The sequence below is a fragment of the Narcine bancroftii genome, chromosome 2 (assembly GCF_036971445.1).
Source record: "Narcine bancroftii isolate sNarBan1 chromosome 2, sNarBan1.hap1, whole genome shotgun sequence".
NCBI classification, from domain to species: domain Eukaryota; kingdom Metazoa; phylum Chordata; class Chondrichthyes; order Torpediniformes; family Narcinidae; genus Narcine; species Narcine bancroftii.
In genome coordinates, this window is record NC_091470.1 from 292,482,514 (window position 1) to 292,501,948 (window position 19,435).

The 19,435-nt window shown below is 40.8% G+C and overlaps 1 protein-coding gene across 6 annotated transcripts in view; it reads left to right on the forward strand.

Moving 5' to 3' along the window:
- The window catches only part of pde7a (phosphodiesterase 7A), a 134,155-nt gene that overhangs the window by 96,758 nt on the left and 17,962 nt on the right, over positions 1-19,435 (forward strand). For all 6 annotated transcript variants that reach the window (XM_069921371.1, XM_069921370.1, XM_069921372.1 and 3 more), the window contains 2 exons: positions 6,701-6,801; positions 14,458-14,589. In XM_069921371.1, coding sequence (XP_069777472.1) covers positions 6,701-6,801; positions 14,458-14,589 — 233 coding nt within the window. The remainder of the gene's footprint in view (positions 1-6,700; positions 6,802-14,457; positions 14,590-19,435) is intronic.

A 19,435-nucleotide genomic window follows, 5' to 3' on the forward strand; every position in this document is an offset into this window, starting at 1 on the left:
ACTTTCGTCCACACAAATTTCTGTGCTTTCTTCAAAAAATTGGTTAAAAGAAGAGCAACCCCAGCAAAATTTCCCATAATATTCTGCCATTCCTAAAATCTGTCTCACTGCTTTCTTGCCATTGGGAATAAGAAATTCAGAAATTGCCTGCACTTTAGCTTGAATAGGTGCATCTTGGCCATGACCAACTACATGACCTAAGTATATCACAGTAGTATGTCCAAATTCACTTTTAGCTAAATTGACAGTCAAGTTTGCTTTGATAATCTTGCAAACAATTTGTCCAATTCCCTCAAATGTTCTTTCCATGTGTCACTTTTTGTGATCAAGTCATCAATATAAGAATCTGCTTGTGTTAAACCTTGGATTACTGAATTAATCATCCTTTGGAATGTTGCAGGGGCATTTTTCATGCCAAAAGGTAACACATTATATTCGTATAAACCAGATGGTGTCACAAATGCAGAAATAATCCTTCCACTCTCAGTTAGTGGCACACACCAGTAACCCTTCAATAAATTCACTTTAGTAAGAAATTTAGCTTTCCCAATTTTATCAATACAATTCTCTGAATAGGATAAGCATCGATTTTAGTTACTGAATTAACCTTCCTGTAATCTGTACAGAACCTAACAGTTGCATCTGTTTTAGGTACCAGAACACAAAGGAGAACTCCAATCTGAGTTTGAAGGTCTAATAATATAATTTTTCACCATATATTCCACCTCCTGATCCATGATTTTACTCTTCTGAATTTTATGCTATATGGGTGTTGTTTTGTGGGACTTGCTTCTCCCACATTCACATCATAACTGAGATCCTTTTGGCACACCAGGAAACAAATATGCATATTTCAAAAGCAACTGCTTCAACTGCTTCTCTTCTTGTGATTTAAGATGGCCTAACTTTTCCTTCAGATTTTCCAAAATTGTTGAGTTAGACAGGCGCACAGGAACCATGGTTTCTTTAAGGTTACCCTCACAAGATTCTGTTTCCATAATCTTATGAACCTTAACTTCCTCAACCCTGTCAACAACCAACACCTCAGTTACAGACTGTTCTCCACTACCTTTGTTCTCATAATAAGGTTTCAACATATTTATATGACAAACCTGAGTTTTATTCCTACGACCTGGAGTGTTTATCACATAGTTATCATTCAGTTTTGATCTCATTTCATGTGGTTCAAAAATTTCACTCTCAGAGGATTGTCATGTGGTTGGAGCAAAATTAACATGTTATTTCCTGTCTTCAAATTCCTCACTTTAGCTTGTCTGTCAAATAAATGCTTCATTTTGCCCTGAGCCATATCTAAATTCTCTTGAGCCAAAGTCCACATTTTTTGTAACTGATCTTTAAATTTAGAAACATAGTCCAGTTTGTCCAACTGTACATCCTCATTAACACACTGTTCTTTTAAAAATATTAATGGTCCTCTAACCTAATGCCCAAACACAATTTCAAAAGGACTGAAACCTAATGAATCCTGCACAGACTCTCTTGCTGCAAATAACAGTAAATGAATGCCTTCGTCCCAAACTTTTCCATTCTCCAGACAATAAACCCGCATCATTTTTTTGAGTAGAATGAAATTTTCCCAAAGCTCCCTGAGTTTCAGGATGATACACAGATGAAGTGATCTGTTTAAATCCCAACTCATAAACCAACTGTTGAAACAACCTGGACAAGAAGTTACTAACTTGATTACTCTGGATCTCTTCAGGCAACCCAAGAACTGTGAAAATTATTTTACAAAGCCTTTACCACTGCTTTTGCTTTAATATTCCTTAATGGTACAGCTTCTGGAAATCTAGATGTTGTGCACATAATTGTTAATGTACTGATTCACAGCTTTTGTTTTAGGCAGGGGACCCACACAATCCACAATAACCCTAGTGAAAGGTTCCCCAACAACAGGAAAAGGTTACAAGGGAGCTACAGGAGGACCCTCATTAGGTTTCCCCACAACCTGACAAAGGTGACATGTTCAGCACCAATTCACAACATCCTTCCTTAAACCAGGCCAGAAAAATTGTTTTAAAATTTTGTTCAAGTTGACCGCCCAAAGGTGTGGGCCAAATTGTAGGAATGACCACCTGATGAATCACTACCCACTCTTCATTTGCAGGAGCATCAAGAGGTTTACATGTCCTCATTAACAATTCACCCTTCAGGCATTCCTTTAATCTCTTCCTCATTCACAGCTTTCTCCCTTCTCTCTTTGGCTTGGCTTCGCGGACGAAGATTTATGGAGGGGGTAAAAAGTCCACGTCAGCTGCAGGCTCGTTTGTGGCTGACAAGTCCGATGCGGGACAGGCAGACACGGTTGCAGCGGTTGCAGGGGAAAATTGGTTGGTTGGGGTTGGGTGTTGGGTTTTTCCTCCTTTGCCTTTTGTCAGTGAGGTGGGCTCTGCGGTCTTCTTCAAAGGAGGTTGCTGCCCGCCAAACTGTGAGGCGCCAAGATGCACGGTTTGAGGCGTTATCAGCCCACTGGCGGTGGTCAATGTGGCAGGCACCAAGAGATTTCTTTAGGCAGTCCTTGTACCTTTTCTTTGGTGAACCTCTGTCATGGTGGCCAGTGGAGAGCTCGGCATATAACACGATCTTGGGAAGGCGATGGTCCTCCATTCTGGAGACGTGACCCATCCAGCGCAGCTGGATCTTCAGCAGCGTGGACTCGATGCTGTCGACCTCTGCCATCTCGAGTACTTCGACGTTAGGGATGAAAGCGCTCCAATGGATGTTGAGGATGGAGCGGAGACAACGCTGGTGGAAGCGTTCTAGGAGCCGTAGGTGGTGCCGGTAGAGGACCCATGATTCGGAGCCGAACTGGAGTGTGGGTATGACAACGGCTCTGTATACGCTTATCTTTGTGAGGTTTTTCAGTTGGTTGTTTTTCCAGACTCTTTTGTGTAGTCTTCCAAAGGCGCTATTTGCCTTGGTGAGTCTGTTGTCTATCTCATTGTCGATCCTTGCATCTGATGAAATGGTGCAGCTGAGATAGGTAAACTGGTTGACCATTTTGAGTTTTGTGTGCCCGATGGAGATGTGGGGGGCCTGGTAGTCATGGTGGGGAGCTGGCTGATGGAGGACCTCCATCAGCCAGCTCCCCACCATGACTTTCTCCCTTAAGTCAACAATATCAGAATCTGTCTTTTTGCTGCTCAATTAACTCCTTCCTTGACAAAGAAATCCTTACGCTCAAATTTAACCTGTTCCTTCTGGACTATTTCAGAAGTACTGGACAATTCTCTATCAACTGGATCTTCTTCTGCTCTTATCATTTTCTTAGGCAAAGACCTTGTTATGGCAGATGCAGGATATATCCCACAATTTTCGTTAACCTCATTCTTACTAGGTTTATTTGTTAATCTCAAAACTGACCCAACTTTATCCTCTGCCAAATCATTCCCTAAAAAAATGAGACTCCTTGCATGGGTAACTTTAAAATAACTCCTACTACAACAGGTCCTTTAACTAATTCTGAATTCAACACTATTTTGTGCAGAGATATTGACTCTACATCACCACCAACATCTCTAATCAAAGTCATCTCTCCTGTGTCTGTCTTTTGATCGATGTTAAAACATTCTCCAACAACAGTGACTGGGTAGCTCCAAAATCTATAAGAATTTTAACTGGAACCTGGGAATTTCCATCCTTTACTGAAACAAGCCTTCTGACACAAAAGGTTTAAATATATCCATAACATCCTTACCAGATATGGAACATCTGTTCCAATTGTCTGAATACTTTCTTCTGGTAATACTTCCCTTTCTCGTCTCTTTCAACACTAAACAATTTGCAAAAACGTGATCAGGTTTCTTACAAAAATGACATACATATACAGAAATTATGTCCTTTTCCACCTTACCTGCATCTTTTTTCTTAATATTCTCCCCAGTGTTAATTTCAAGCTTACTAATCTGCTCCACATTAACCCTCTGAAAAGGCTCACTATACTGAAATTTGCTTTTGTGAATTGGCATATTCATCTGCTAACCTAGCCATTTGTTGCCACATCCCTACATCTTTCTCATCCAGGAATAATTTAATCTCATTTGGAGCACACCTTTTAATTTCCTCAATTAATATGAATTCTCTCAATCTGTTAAAATCATTATTTATTCCTTTTGAGGTGCACTGATGGTCAAAGCATACAGATCATAGAGCAAAATCCATAAAAGATTGGTTCCATGTTTTTAATCAAGCTTCTAAGTTTTTGTCTATATGCTTCTGGAACCATCTCATAAGCTTTCAATACTGCTTGTTTAACAGTATCATAATTTGGCACTTGCTCTGTAGTCAAACTAGAGTAAGCAATTTGTGCCTTTCGCTTCAATACACTTTGGAGCATAAGAGGCCATTTTTCTTTTGGCCATCTTGAACTCTCAGCAACCTTTTCAAAAAGCTGAAATATGTATCTATCTCCCTCATCAAAAGGAGGAACTAGATTTACCTCATTACTAGCCAAAAAATTCTCCCCAGGAGTTACAGCCTCAATTCTCTTATCTCCCTCCATCTCAATTTTTAAATTCTTTAATTGAAACCGACTATCTCTTTCAATTTTTTCCATGTCATTTTTTTCTTTCATCATCCTCCCTCCATTTTGTAGCTTCCTCTCTTTGTTTTGCAGCTTCCTCTTTTTGATTTTCATTTTGCTCTGCCACATATTGTTGTCTCTGCATTTCAAACTCTTGTTTCTCTCTTCTACCACTCTCAATTTTTCCAATTCTAATTGCAATTCAAAAGATCTATCCTCTGGAATATTATCTGTCTTTCTCAACAAATTTTCCCACACCTATATAATATTTCACTTTAATCCTCTGTATTTGTATTTTCCTCATCCAATGCTTGACTTAATTCAGTCAGCTTTAATTCTTAGCAATAATCATAATTTCTTCTTTTCTTTCCTCTGCAGCTCCGCAGGTGATGGTTGTAACAAAAATATGCTAACATCCATTGCTGCTGTTTTTCCTCACACACAAGCTTTAAATTAGCTTGGAAAAACAACTAATAAATTGCAAAAATTCAAAGTTTAATATCCCTAAATTCCAAATATTTCAATCTGAAATGGATGAGCCCCCATTTTGTTGCAAGCCCAGAGGACCCCAAAACCCAGCAGCAATAGAAATTCACCAAGGCAAATGGTTACTTAAACAAAAGTTGCATCTACTTTTAACTTATTACTATTAACTCAACTTAACCTAACAACCCCTTTCTAATTCTCAGCTCACGTGTATGTAATGTGTATAAGTTCAGGAAAGTTCTTTGATTCACAGTCCAATCTCACTTCTCACTCCTCCAAGTTCACTGGTATCAGACAATTCTTATACTGTGCACAGAATTTAACATTTATGAATTTTCACCAGGCTCTGGTGCTTAAAGATAAATAGTTGCCGCTCAGGTTTCAGAGTGAGATTCGTTGCTGTTGAACACACATGAACTGATTCCCTTTGATCAGCCACTTGCCCCATCTTGAGTTTTCCAAATGATAACCTCTTCTTCCAGGTCACCATAGAGTTCCTCTTGTTTCCCTTATTTCAGGAGAAACATTCTAGCCAACCATTTCCTCTTGCAAGGACTACAAGGGTGTTCAACAGGCTGATTTCTCTCCTCTCTCCTCTCTCCTCTCTCCCTCCTTGTAAAAGCCAGAACACCTCCCCAAGGTTAAGGTTCCGAAAACCCAATGCTTGAAAGACCTTATCAGCACTGCATTGTTTATTTGCACCTGCTTTTGAAATTCCTTCAGTAAAGCTCTTGCATTTTAAATGAGATGTGAAGTGTAAGTATCTATTTGTGAAGTGACCTGCACTAAACCCCTCCATAATCTATCTCTTTTAAAGACATATTATGTATGTAATATGAAATATAATATAACATGCAACAGCAGGATTCAAATCCTGGTCCAGTCCCAATTGCTGGCGCTGTTATGGCATTGCGCTAACCGCTATGCCAACCATTTTGTAGAATTAGTCATTGGACCACTGTACAAATGACTTTTTGAGCATCTCTACCCCCTGCAATAAAATTGTGTAATAATACAAGATTTTCGTGATATCTTCATCACATGATTTTAATCAAGTTGAATGTGATGGTAATTAATTGATAGAGTTGAAGTCACATAGCATGAAAACCAGCCCTTTGGATAACTTGACCATGCTGAGCCAAATGTACCATGTACACTAATCCCACCTTCCTGCATTAGGCTCATATTCCTGTCAACCTCTATCCATAAATCCTTCCAAATTTTATTTAAATATTACAATAGTATCTGCCTCAACCACCTCCACTGGCAGCCCATTCCATATACTCACCACCCTCTGTAAACAAAGAGTTTCCAATTAAACTTCTTCCCCCTCACTCAAACCTTTCCCCTCTCGTCTTAAAGCTATATTTTTTGGTTACTGATTTTCCCTATACTGTGCAAAAGTCTTATGTGTTCACCTGAGGTTTTCCCTCTTGATTTTGTACGAGATCACCCCTCATCTTTCTATCTTCCAAGGAATAAAGCACTCACCTGTTTAATCTCTCCTGATGGGCCAGGTTCCCCTGAGACCCGATGACATCTTCATTAAGATTGAATTTGAGAAAACTGCAGCTAGTAAACATTCAGGGAGTTTTCTCTTGGATTGCTTTAATATTTCCAAATATTTCTGATCTAAGTTGTGAGTGATCAAATGACTTTTTTTTAATGCAGTTATGGTTCAAGAGGACTACCACCGTAACAACCCTTATCACAATGCAGTACATGCTGCTGATGTAACTCAGGCCATGCACTGTTACCTGAAGGAAGCAAAGGTAAAATAATGTGTCTATGGACTGATATTTTCAGAATTCCTTTCTTTGGTTTGAAATACAGTTGTTAGAAATACGTTAGCAATAGCAGGAGATAATTAATATGCACATGCCATCATTTTGTGCAAAGGAAGAAAAACACAGTGTTCCAAATTGATGATGTTGCACTTCATCTCAAACACTTAACTCTGCTTCTATTTCTGAATAGGCTGGTTGACTTGTTCATCATTTCCAACATTTTCTGTTTTCCTTCTGGATATTTGGCGTGTATAGTAGTTTGTTTCTGTGTTACCCATTTTATAGAACACAACAGCAGAGTACAGGCCCTTGATATTGTGCCAATACATATATTCCTTTGAAAGAAACAAGTACTAAACCCTCCCTACCCTGTAACCCTCTATTTTTCTTCCATCCACATGCCTGATTAAGAGTCTCTTAAATGTCCCTAATGTTTCAGCCTCCATCACCATCCCTGTTAAGGTATTCCAGGCACCTACAACTCTTGTGTGGGAGGGAAAAAAAAATTTATCCCTGATGTCTCCCTTAAACTTTCCTCTCTTCACTTTGTACATATGTCCTCTGGTGTTTGCTATTCCTGCCCTGGGAAACGGGTGCTGGCTGTCCACCCTATCTATGCCATTAATAATCTTGTAGACCTCTATTAAGTCTCCTCTCATCCTTTTGTGCTCCAAAGAGAAAAGTCCCAGCTCTGCTAACCTTGTCTCATAAGACATAGTTTCCAAACCAGGCAGCATCTGGTAAATCTCCTCTGCATCTTCTCCATAGCTTCCACATCCTAAAATGAGGTGGCCGAACTGACCAGTACTCTGTGTGGTCTCACCAGAGCTATGCAGAGTTACAACATGACCTCTTGAATCTTGAACTCAATCCCCTTATTAATGAAGCCATATGTCCCATAGGCCTTCTTAACTATCTGATCACCCTGTGTGGCAACCTTGAGAGATGTATAGATTTGGACCCCAATATCCCTCATTTTTAAGTTACCGACCATTAATCCTGTACTCAGCTTTCTAGTTTGTCCTTCCAAAATACATCACCTCACACTTAGCCAGATTGAACTCCACCTGCCACTTTTCTGCCCAACTTTGCATCCTAACTATATCCTTTTGTAACCTACAACAACCTTTGGCACCATCCACCACTCCTCATCCTTGCTCCTCTTCAACTAAGTCATTTGTAAAAATCACAAAGAGCAGGAGTCCCAGAACAGATTCTTGCGGTACTTAATTCATCACTGACCGCCAGGCAGAATACTTTCTTTCCACTACTACTGTCTGATTTCTAAATGCAAGCCAATTTTTTTTTATCCTCACAGCCAAGGATCCATGGCTCCCATGCCTCATGACTTTCTGAATGAGTGTCTCATGGGGGACCTTGTCAAATGCCTTACTAAAATCTATGCCCTACCTTCGTCAATTTCTTACCCCCTCAAAAAACTCAATTAGGCTCGTGAGGCATAGAGTGGGAATAACAACCACTAGAGGACTATGTATAAGATTAAGGGAGGGAAGTATAGGGGAGACATCAGGGGTAAGTTTTTATATATATACAGAGTTGTTGAGGCCTGGAATGCCTTCCCAGGAGTGGTGGTAGAGGCTGAAATATTAGGTGCCTTTAAAGGACTATTAGATAGGCACATGGACGTAAGGAAAGAAGAGGGCTATAGTGTAGGGAGGGTTCCGCACTTTTATAAGGTTTGGCACAACATGGAGGGAAAAGGATAAAAGCAGACAAAGTGGGAAAATATTTAATTTGTAGCCAGGAAGTAGCTTAAGGAAGGACTTAAGGGTTCCATTCACAAAGCCATGCTGACTATCCTTGAGTAGACTGCACTTCTCCGAATGATCATCGATCTCATCTTAAAGAATCCTCTCCAATAGTTTGTACAACACTGACGTAAGACTCACTGGTTTATAATTACCTTTTTTTAAACAAGGAGACTATTTTCATTCTCCAATCCTCTGGCACTTCCCCTATGGCCAAATAGGAATCAAAGATCATGGCTACTGCTCCAGGTATCTCTTCCCTCACTTCCCATAGCAATCTGGGGTATATTGTGTCCGGCCCCAGGGACATCAATTTTGATATTTTTCCAACATTTCCTCTTACTTAATCTCTACATTGTCCAGCACACAAGCCTGTTCTATTCAAACCTCATCCTGATCACTTTTCTTTTTGAATACTGGAGTAAAGTATTCATTTAGGACCTCCCCAACGTCCTCTGCACCCAGGCACACGTTGCCTCCTTTAGCCTTAAGTGGCCCTCCTTCATTCTCGTCATCTCTTTGTTCTTCACATTCGCATAGAACGCCTTAGGGTTCTCCTTAATCCTACATGCCAAGGGTTTCTCATGCCCCCTTTGAGCTCTCTTAAGTCCTTCCTTAAGCTACTTCCTGGCTACCAAGTACTTCTCATGAGCTCTTCTGGTTTCCTGCTTCCTGTATTTAATGTATGCTTCCTTCTTCCACTTGACTAGTGCCTCACCTGTTTCATCAACCACAGTTCTCTTTTCTTACCATCTTTTTCCTGTCCCTGTTGGATAAACCTATCCTTAATCCAGGTCAAATGGTCCCTTAACTTCTTTGCTTTCACTCTTGATCATCTTGTTCCATTTTATTCTCATTAGTTCCTGCCTCAGCTCATCGTAATTAGCCCTTCCCCAATTAAATACTTTCCCATTTTGTATACTTTTATCCTTTTATTTAAAAAAATTACAGCACTGTACAGGCCCTTCGGCCCTCCATGTTGTGCTGAACCTTATAAAAGTGCAGAACCCTCCCTACACTATAGCCCTCTCCTTTCATCCATGTGCCTATCTAATAGTCTTTTAAAGGCCCCTAATATTTCAGCCTCTACCACCACTCCTGGAAAGGCATTCTAGGCCTCAATAACTCTGTGTATATATAAAAAAACACCCCAGATATCTCCCTTATACTTTCATCCCTTAATCTTATACATATGTCCTCTAGTGGTTGTTATTCCCACCCTAGGAAACATGTATTGGCTGTCCAATCTATCTATGCCTCTCAAAGTTTTGTAGACCTCTATCAAGTCCCCTTGCATCCTTTTACACTCCAAAGAGAAAAGTCCCAGCTTTGCCCATCTTGCCTCATAAGATATTCCCTCCAATCCATGCAACATCCTGGTAAATCTCCTCTGCACCCTTTCCAAACCCTTCTCATCCTTCCTGTAATGAGATGACCAGAACTGGACACAATACTCCAAATGTGGTCTCACCAGAGATTTATAGAGCTGCAACATGACTTCTCTACTCTTATACACAATCTCCCTATTAATGAAGCCCAGAATCCCATAGGTTTTTTTAAACTATCCTATCAACCTGAGCAACTACCTTGAGGGATGCATGTCCATAGTGATGCTTAAAAGTTCAGGAAGTTGTGGTCACTGTCACAAAAATGCTTGCCCACCAAGAAGTCTGCCACCTGACCAGATTCATTACCCAGAATTAGATCCAGTATGGCCTCTCCTCTTGTCAGCCCGTCCACATACTGTGTCAGGAATCCTTCTTGAACACACCTGACAAATTCAGGAAGTGGCTGTTAATATTAGGGAAGTTAAAGTCTCCCATAATAACAACAACCCTGTATTTCCTGCACCATTCCAAAATCTTATCTTACCTGCTTATCTGGTTCTAGGTGTCCTGTGGACTATTTGTGGGCTGATAGATTACCCCAAGTACAGTGATTACTTCCTTCCTATTTCTGTTCCACTCACATCAACTCAGTAGATATTCCATCTGCAGCATCTTCCATTTCTAAAGCAGTGATACTACATTAATACTAACTGACCGTTAATACTACAATTCCACCTTACACCATCCTCCCACCTCCCATCCTATTCCTTCTTCAATACCTAAACCCTGATACCAACATGAACCAACCCTGATACCAACATGAACCAATCCTGTCCTTCAGCCAGCCAAATCTCTATAATAGCCACAACATCATAATTCCATGTACTGATCCATGCTCTACATTCATCTCCTTTATCTCTAATATCCTTGCTCTGAAATAGACACATTTCAACCCCTTTAACTGGTTACATTTATGTTTCGTCCCCTGCCTGTCCTTCCTCTCAAACTCAGAACACGTAACATAATGCTTTTGACCTTCTGCCCTATTCTTTGCACTTGCATTCTGGTTTCCACCCCCTGCCAAACTAGTTTAAACTCATGAGCTCCCCAACGGTTCTCGCAAACCTGCGTGCTATGATATTGGTCCCTTTTCTGTTCAAGTGCAGCCTGTCCTTTCTGTACAGATCAGACCTTCCCCAGAAGAGATCCCAATGGTCCACAAATCTGAACCCCTGACCCTGCACCAACTCTTCAGCCACGCATTCATCTGCCACAACATCCTATTCCTATCGTCTCTGGTGCGTGGCAAAGGCAGCAATCCCGAGATCACTACCCTTGAGGTCCTGCTTTTTAACTTCTTTCCTAACTCCCTACATTCACTCCTCAGGACCTTATCTCTACCCCACGACATCTGGTTGCTCACCCTCCCACTCCAGAATGCTGAGACCCTGGCCCCTGGAAGGCAACATACCATTCAGGAGCCTCACTCTCGTTCACAGAGCCTCCTATCCGTTCACCTAACAAGTCCCCATCCCCATAGCTCTCCACGTTTCCACCATTGCCCTCTGAGCCATTCTCTGTTGAGGAGATATGACCACTGCAACTTGTCCCTGATAGATTGCCTTCCCCAACAGTATCTGAAGTGGTACACAGTATTTATTGTTGAGGGGAAAAGCTTATCCCGCTTCCTCTCCTAATAGTCACCAAGCTATCTGTCTCCTGACCTTATGGAGGTAACTTTCTTCCTGAAGCTCCTTTCTATCACTGCCTTTGTCTCCCAAATGGTCTGGAGTTCTTCCAGCTCCATTTCCCTAATTCAGTCTGTAATGAGTTGCAACTGGATGCACCTCTTGAAGGTGTAGTCATCAGGTACAATTGTGCTGTCCCAGATTTCCCACATGCTGTATTCAGAGCATTCCACTGCTCTAGCTGCTGCCTCCATTAACTATTCTTTCCTTAAATACAAAGATCTTATCTAGTCTTACTGAAAAACAAGCTCATCCTCAGCCTCTGCTCATTGAAGCCTCTTGAGCCAAAGCCTCTAAGACCCAAACCTACCCTAAGCCACACACACTGGCAGCTACGCTTCAGCTTCCCCCTTTCTATTTTGTCACTGCTCCTTATCTGTAGTACTCACTCCCACCAACCATCATTTTGTTCAATCCTTAAATTGTCCTCCACTCCAATTTTAAATATACTCATCAGAAGCTAGTTTCCGACACTCACAGTTGTCCGGAGTCCATCAGTCCTCCTCTTATAGCAATGGTGCTGAAATTACAATGGCCCGAGTCCCCACCCTGCTTCCTTTTTAAATAGGTTTCCCTTCTTCACAGTGAAACTGATCGGTCAAGTTTATAGTGATTGGAAATTACAAAAAAGGTTTATAAAGATGAGTAAACATGATACCTACCTTTGTGTTCAACCAGCGTACTAAAATTTAAATTTAGATATACAGCATGGTAACAGGCCCTTTCAGCCTACGAGCCCATGCTGCCCATTTACACCCAATTGACCTACAAACCCCTAGTACATTTTGAAGGGTGGGAGTAAATAGGGGCACCCGGATGAAACACGCAGGCATGGGAAGAACATACAAACTCCTTACAGACAACACGGGATTTGAAACCCGCACCAGTTTGCTGGCGTTGTAACAGTGTTGAACTAACAGTGTTGCCATTAAAGGCCAAGGATAATTCCTGGAACTAAGACAAATGTGTATAATACTTACCAAAATTAAATTACAAGAAAATTTTATTGTATAATATAACCATCAAAATTATAAGCCTGTTTTGACCGAGGATTATGAAACTTTCCTCCTTGCGTTTTCTGATATGGCCTTCAGCAGAACCAAGATTGAAATGGGATTTTGAAGAGAGAGAGAGTGTTCTTATTTGCATAGCATAAACAGCAATGCACAAAGAAGTAGTGGGAAGAAGATCATGTTTATGTATGCAGGTACAGTACCCCATATCCGAAATGCTTGGGACCAAATGTTTTTCAGCTTTTGGGTTTTTTTCAGTTTTTGGAACAGTGGTACTAAGCAGCACACTAGCATCAGCAGAATACCTGCATTAGCGGTTAAACAGCAACAACAAACAACAGGAGGCTTTTTGAGCACTGACATGATGCCATCAGTGGAAAATTCTCAAGAGGAAATGCTTAGTACTCACCAAAAAAAACAATCTCTGCTTACAAAAGAAGATAAATGCAGCACTAAACACTAGAAAATCTCCTCAGTGGCTTTTTCAAATTCTTCCTCTAGTGTCATCTACCTCATTAACAATGGTTTTTGGGTTTTTTGCTGCTGCCAGTCCTTGGCAGCTCCCCACCACTGCTGCTGGTCCCCGGCGGTACCCCACTGTTGGTGCCGGTGCCTGACTACAGTTCCCGCTCCTGCCCGGGAGCCTGAGACAACTTCAATGTGGACGGCACCGCACCTGATGTTGAAAATGGAGTCGCCGTCATCAACTCTTGGATGCAGCCAATGCTGAAGAATCTCTGTTTAGCATCTTCTTGGTCAGAAGTAAAGATTTTGTTTTGTACCACAGAGCTCTGTTGTGACTAAACTGGCACCAACGCTGCCTTCAGAGCCCTACATGGGAAAGTCAGGTGGTGAATTTTTTTCAACTTGTGACATCATGTCGGCGCTAAAAATTTTTTTTCAGTTTTTGGATCTTTTCGATTTTCGGAACTTCAGATATGGGGTACTTGAAATACTATTCTCATCAATACCAGGTACAAAAGGTAGTTTTCATTAGTCATGTGTGGAATCATATATAGGTATTTTTGTTTATAATTAACAGGAAACTATAGGCATTGTCTGTCAGTATGGAATTATCTGTTGGAATGAAACACTATACAGTATTGGATTCTGAAATTGAAATATAAACGGAAAATAAAGAAAATACTCAGCATGTCGGTTATCAACTTTGGAGGGAGAAACAGTTAATGTAGTTCAGTGACCTTTCATGAGAACTTGGATAGGTAATAATAAAGAAAGATTTAAATGCATTAAATGAAGAGGAGGAGAACCAAATGAGTCTGTGGGAGAATGGATAGTATAAGCAAAAAAGATAATATGTTAAGGTTATGCAAAGCAAAATGCCTATCAAATATTTTTTGATTTCCTCTTGTATAAGTTTTGCATAGATATAATCAACTCTTCACATTTATACTTAGTTTTTAATCACTCAACTGTTATTGATAGGTCCTCTCATTGTGTTATTTATCCAAAATTTGGAAAAATATTCCTGAAAAAAATGTGCCAATATTAAATGTAATGTAAATAGAATGTACTAAACAGACAGGTGAAACTTGTAGAGGAGCATTTCAAATCTGATGGAGACTTGTGAAAATACATGTTGAGATGCTGGAGACTGGTAAATAATTTACTATTTAACTGCAGTGAATGATAATGATGCCAGCAATCACAAGGTTCAGGCCAGTGATCTGCTGGTTCTTTATGCTTAAATATTTATGAAATAGCAACATTTTTCCATTTTATTATTTTTTTGTCTAAATGCATTATTGATATATCTTCAAAGATTGTAGAGGCCGTTTCTCCATGGGATATTCTGGTGGGTTTGCTGGCAGCTGCAACACATGACATGGATCATCCTGGTGTTAACCAGCCTTTCCTCATTAAAACAAATCACTACCTAGCAAGTTTATACAAGGTAAGTGTTGATTGAAGTTGTAGTTCATTCAAGAGCCAGTCTTCTTGGTTTAACTATGAAAAATTGAAGTGAATGAAGAAATAAATGCTTACAAATTTGGAGCTGATACTTTATTGTCTTTTAATAGGTGATGTAAATTGTACTAAAACCTAATCCTTTAAACCTGGGGTCTTGAGTTGAAACAGGACTCAGCAAATTCTTATGGAGCTGGTAATTTTGCTCTATACCACTGATAGAAAGTCATCAGTCCCTAACACTCATTGCTTCCATGGTGGAGAGCAGCTCTATGGATCTGTGGATCGGAGGTCAATCCACAGGATCATAAAAGTAGCAGAGAGGATCATTGGAGATTCCCCTTTCTCCTCTTTCCTCCCCCACGCCCCCCCACCCCATTGACGTGTTGTACCGGGATCGTTGTCTGAAGAGGGCATACAAAATCATTGAGGATCCCTTCCATCCTGCACACAGTATCTTTCAGCTGCTCCCATCAGGGAAGAGATACAGGAGTATCAGCCAGCCCCATGAGGCTGAGGAACAGATTCTTCCTATCGGCAGTATGAATGCTGAAAGACCAAAGGAACACCTCTCACTAACCATCCGGGACTTTCACATGTACAAAACAATACTTAGTTATGTAGATGAAATACTTGTCCTGCATAAATATTGTTTGTATGTATACGTATTATGTCTGGTTGTATGTCTGCATGTTTTGCAACGAGTACTGGAGAACACTGTTTTGCCAGGTTGTACTTGTACAATCAGATGACGATAAAACTTAACTTGGCTGCAATACAAGGGAACATTGAAGTTGTGGTGCACAAGTTAGAAGATATGCTGCAGGGTTTTTGGAAGGGGGAGTAGTCAACTAGGTTCACGGAGGCCTTCACTGGAAAAGCATGATGGGACCTGGTTGCAAAGGTGGAAGAAGATTGAAGTGGGGGGAGGGGGGTTGGGGGAAACGATGATGATAGTGAAGGGCAAAGTGTGTCATTGCACCTGATATCTAGCCCTTTGAGATGTGCATACAATGTATTAGGGGGAGATGCATATGGCACTATCAGAGTATTCTGCTACGAGTTGTAGAGAATCTGTTGCATGGGCCTTTCAGAAGAGAGGACCTGTTTTAATAATGGCGATGCAGGTATGGCCTGTCTCACCAAATGTAGGACCTTGTTTTGGTTGAGTGGAAGGAACATTGTAGAATCCACATCCAAAATCTCTGGGTTTTGTGGAGCCAGAGGAACATGATTTGGACTTATGTATCATGCACTTCTGGGCAGATCCATGATACAAGGTCTGCATTTCTTTAATTCATTTTTAGGAATATGGGTGTCATTGACAAAGGCAGCATTTGCTACCCATCTTCCCGAACTGCCACAATTCTTCTGGTGAAGGTAGTACCCTTGGATGCTGCTGTATGGGGAATTCCAAAGTTTAGACCTGGTGATGGTGAAAAAAAACAACAAAATATTTGCAAGTCAGGATGGTGTGTGATGTGGAGAGAACTTGGTGCTGGTGTTCTCATTCACTGGCTACTACTGTCCTTCATGAGGATTGAGATTGTGGATTTGTTTGCTGCGGTTGTGGATCTGGGAGATGTTGCTGAAAAAGGCTGAGCAAGTATCTCTCCATGACTGAAACTGAGACACTGGAGACTGAAAGCAGAAAGATGCAAAAGCTATTTATTCAGCAGGTATTTTCTTGGAGATGCTCTTGGTAGAATCTCCAAACTCAAAGTACATCAGTTTTTGTACACTTATGAACAAAGATAGCAGCAGGTGGTTGCCTAAAATTTCATTAACAACCATATAATTGTTTACTTCAATATTTAGAGTCTGAGAAATGATTATATTGAATTATGTATTTACAATGGGAGCAAATGTAAATGACAGAACACCTCTGAATGTTGGAATATCGTTGCTCGGACAAAGTAATTCACGTGGCTGGTCTAAAAACTTCTCAAGACACTGTCCATTTAGGGCTGGATTGCTGAGTACATAAATATGCCAATAATTGATTGAGTAAATATACCTTTGATCATATTTGATTTACTAAGTGACAAATCAAATCTGGTCTGGAAACTTCCTTCATCTATGTTACAATGGTGCAAAATAACTTTGGTGAGGATGTCTAATTCCTGGTTTGATATAGGATAATTAACCCAGCCCTATTGTCTTGAGTTTGGTTGATGCAGTCAAGAATGAATCACAATTGAATCCGCTTGCAAACCACATCTCCTGAGCAATCTCCTGCAATGGATCAGTAGCCTGGGCTCTGTAGATAGTACTATTTGTTTACAAAGCCATCCTTTTGATTTCAAAACTAATTACAATATACCGCCTCTCCCCTACTTACGAGCTATACAACTTACAACCATCCGTGCATACAACCAAAAAAAAACTGTATAAAGAAAAAGTGTATGTAAATTTAAAAATTACGCTTGGTCGTATGTCCTCCAGTGCTAGTGGCTGCATATATATGACTGACCATCAGACAAGGTCGTGACATTGTGTTCATCACAGCATCTCTCTCAGTTCTCGCTCTCACATTTAAAGGCTTTGGTAAAGAGGATGTGCTTGACGAAATTAGAGAGAAAATTGTGAAACTCGCAAAAACTCTTGAATTAGAAGTCGATGTGGAGAGTTATTAAATTTTGAATTGAAGGAATTGGCCAAAGAGTTAATTGAAATAGAAGAAGGAACTATGGAGGAAGAAAGAGGGAAAGAAAGAAAGGGAAGGGCCACTGTAAAGGGGTTGGCAAATGTGTTTTCACAAGTGAATAAAGTCCTTGCCGATTTGGAAAGCATGGTCCAGAAGATTGAAAGTTTAGCTCAGGTTTATTGACAAATTCAGGAAGCTTTAAATTGCTGTTGTCAAATCTACATGGTGGTGGTGGTGGGGGGAGGGGGGGGGGGGGAGGAGAAGGGAAAGAGGAAACAATCCAAACATACTTAAGTTTGTTTTTCAAACGTGTGACCCCCCCCCACCTCCCCCACAACCCCCTGCCCCTCAACCCATCAAGATGAAGACTGTGATGACCCCAGCCAAGTACAAGTACATTTATATATTGAGTAGGATGAAAGAATACAACTTCCACATGCCATGCTAACATGTGTTGGAATTTCGTCCATTTCCAGATCCAACTGGCCAGTCAGAACAGAACTTGGACATATGTTGGGGAATGGCTGTACATGAGAAAAGTTTATGTGAAGTCTTGTTCTCATTTGTATTAATGCCTCCTATATCGTCGTAATTCCATAACTCCGCAAATACAAGCACCATTGAGCTGGCTTCCATGAAGACCTGCTGCATCGTGCAGAGATATGTGTTGTTGCTTTGGCAATTTCTGCTGTAGATGGAGTTCTTTGAGGATGTAACAAGTTCAGTGGCCAGAGGGAATCTGGCATACTTCAATTTACAAAAAGTATTCAATAAGTTGAAATCATTCACTTTGAAAAGGAAAATAGAAAATTGAACTATTATTTAAATGGTGAAAAATTGCAGCATGCTATTGTGCAGGGAGATGTTGGAGTGCTTGTGAATGAATTGTACAGTTAGTTCGCTGGTGCAGCAGGTAATCAAGCAGGCAAATATGATTTTGGCTTTCAGTGGTCGAGGAAATGAATTTAAGAGTAGGGAGCTTCTGCTAAAATTGTTTAGAGTACTGGTGAGGCAACACTTGGAGTTCTGGCCATGAGAAATTATATACTGGCTTTGGAGGCAGTTCAGAGGAGGTTCACTTGGTTGATTCTGGAAATGAAGGGGTATGAGAAAAGATGGAGTAGCCTGGGAGTTTTGAAAGATGAAGGGGCAAAGCATAAAGTTCTGAAACAAATCTGTGAGATAGAAGCAGAGAGGCTATTTTTGCTAGCAGATGAGATTTGGGTGATTAAATTTTGACTGAGATAAGGAAGAACTGCTTCTCCTACTGAATATGTAGATTTCTCTACCCAAAGGAGAGGCAGCCTGATTATCTGTTTTTAAAATTTTTGAAGAACAGGGGAATTGAGGGTTATGGGGAACAGGTGAGTAAATGTAACAGACCTGGAACATCTGGCAATGAAGTGTTGTCCATTTTATCTGCCGAGAGAGTTCTCTGCCATCTGCCTGGTCACAGAGTACCTTCTGCCCAAGGCTAATATCAGGCTGGCTGGCACTGGAGGGGTTGAGCTCTGGAATGGGCAACTATGAGATAGCATGGCTGCCCATTCCTGATGCCTTCCTGATCATTATAGGGGACTTCAAACAGTCATACATGAAATCTCTGAAAACTATCATCAACATATTACCTGTGTAACTAGGGGAGCCATCAAACTTGACCACGGCTACACCACCATTGAGAACCATCAACAATTCTGATCACCTGGCTGTACTTCTACTCCTGGCATACAAGCAGAAAATGGAGACTACAAGACTAGTAGTGAAGACTATGAAAGTATGGTTGAGGGAGGCAGAGGAGCACCTGCAGGACTGCTATGAATCAGTGGACTGGACCATTTTCAAGGACTTTTCAAATTTGAATGAATATGCCACGGTTGTCACCAACTTCAAGACCTGCATGGTTGAGTGTGTGTCCATGTGCACATACTGTGAGGTTCCCAACCAAATGATTCACAGCCTGTTAAGTGGGAGGTTGAGGGTGTTTAAGACTGTTGATCCTGATCTCTGTAGGAAGTCCCTCAGCTTGAGAATAAAAGCAGGGCTGTGAGCCCAATAAAGCTCAGTGTTAACTACATGACCTATGGAAGGCTATCTCAGCAGAAAAGAGGAAGCTAGAAACTTAATCAGATACCACCAAGCAATGGCAGGGCTTCCTGGCCTTTGCATGCTACAAGGCAACAAGGTT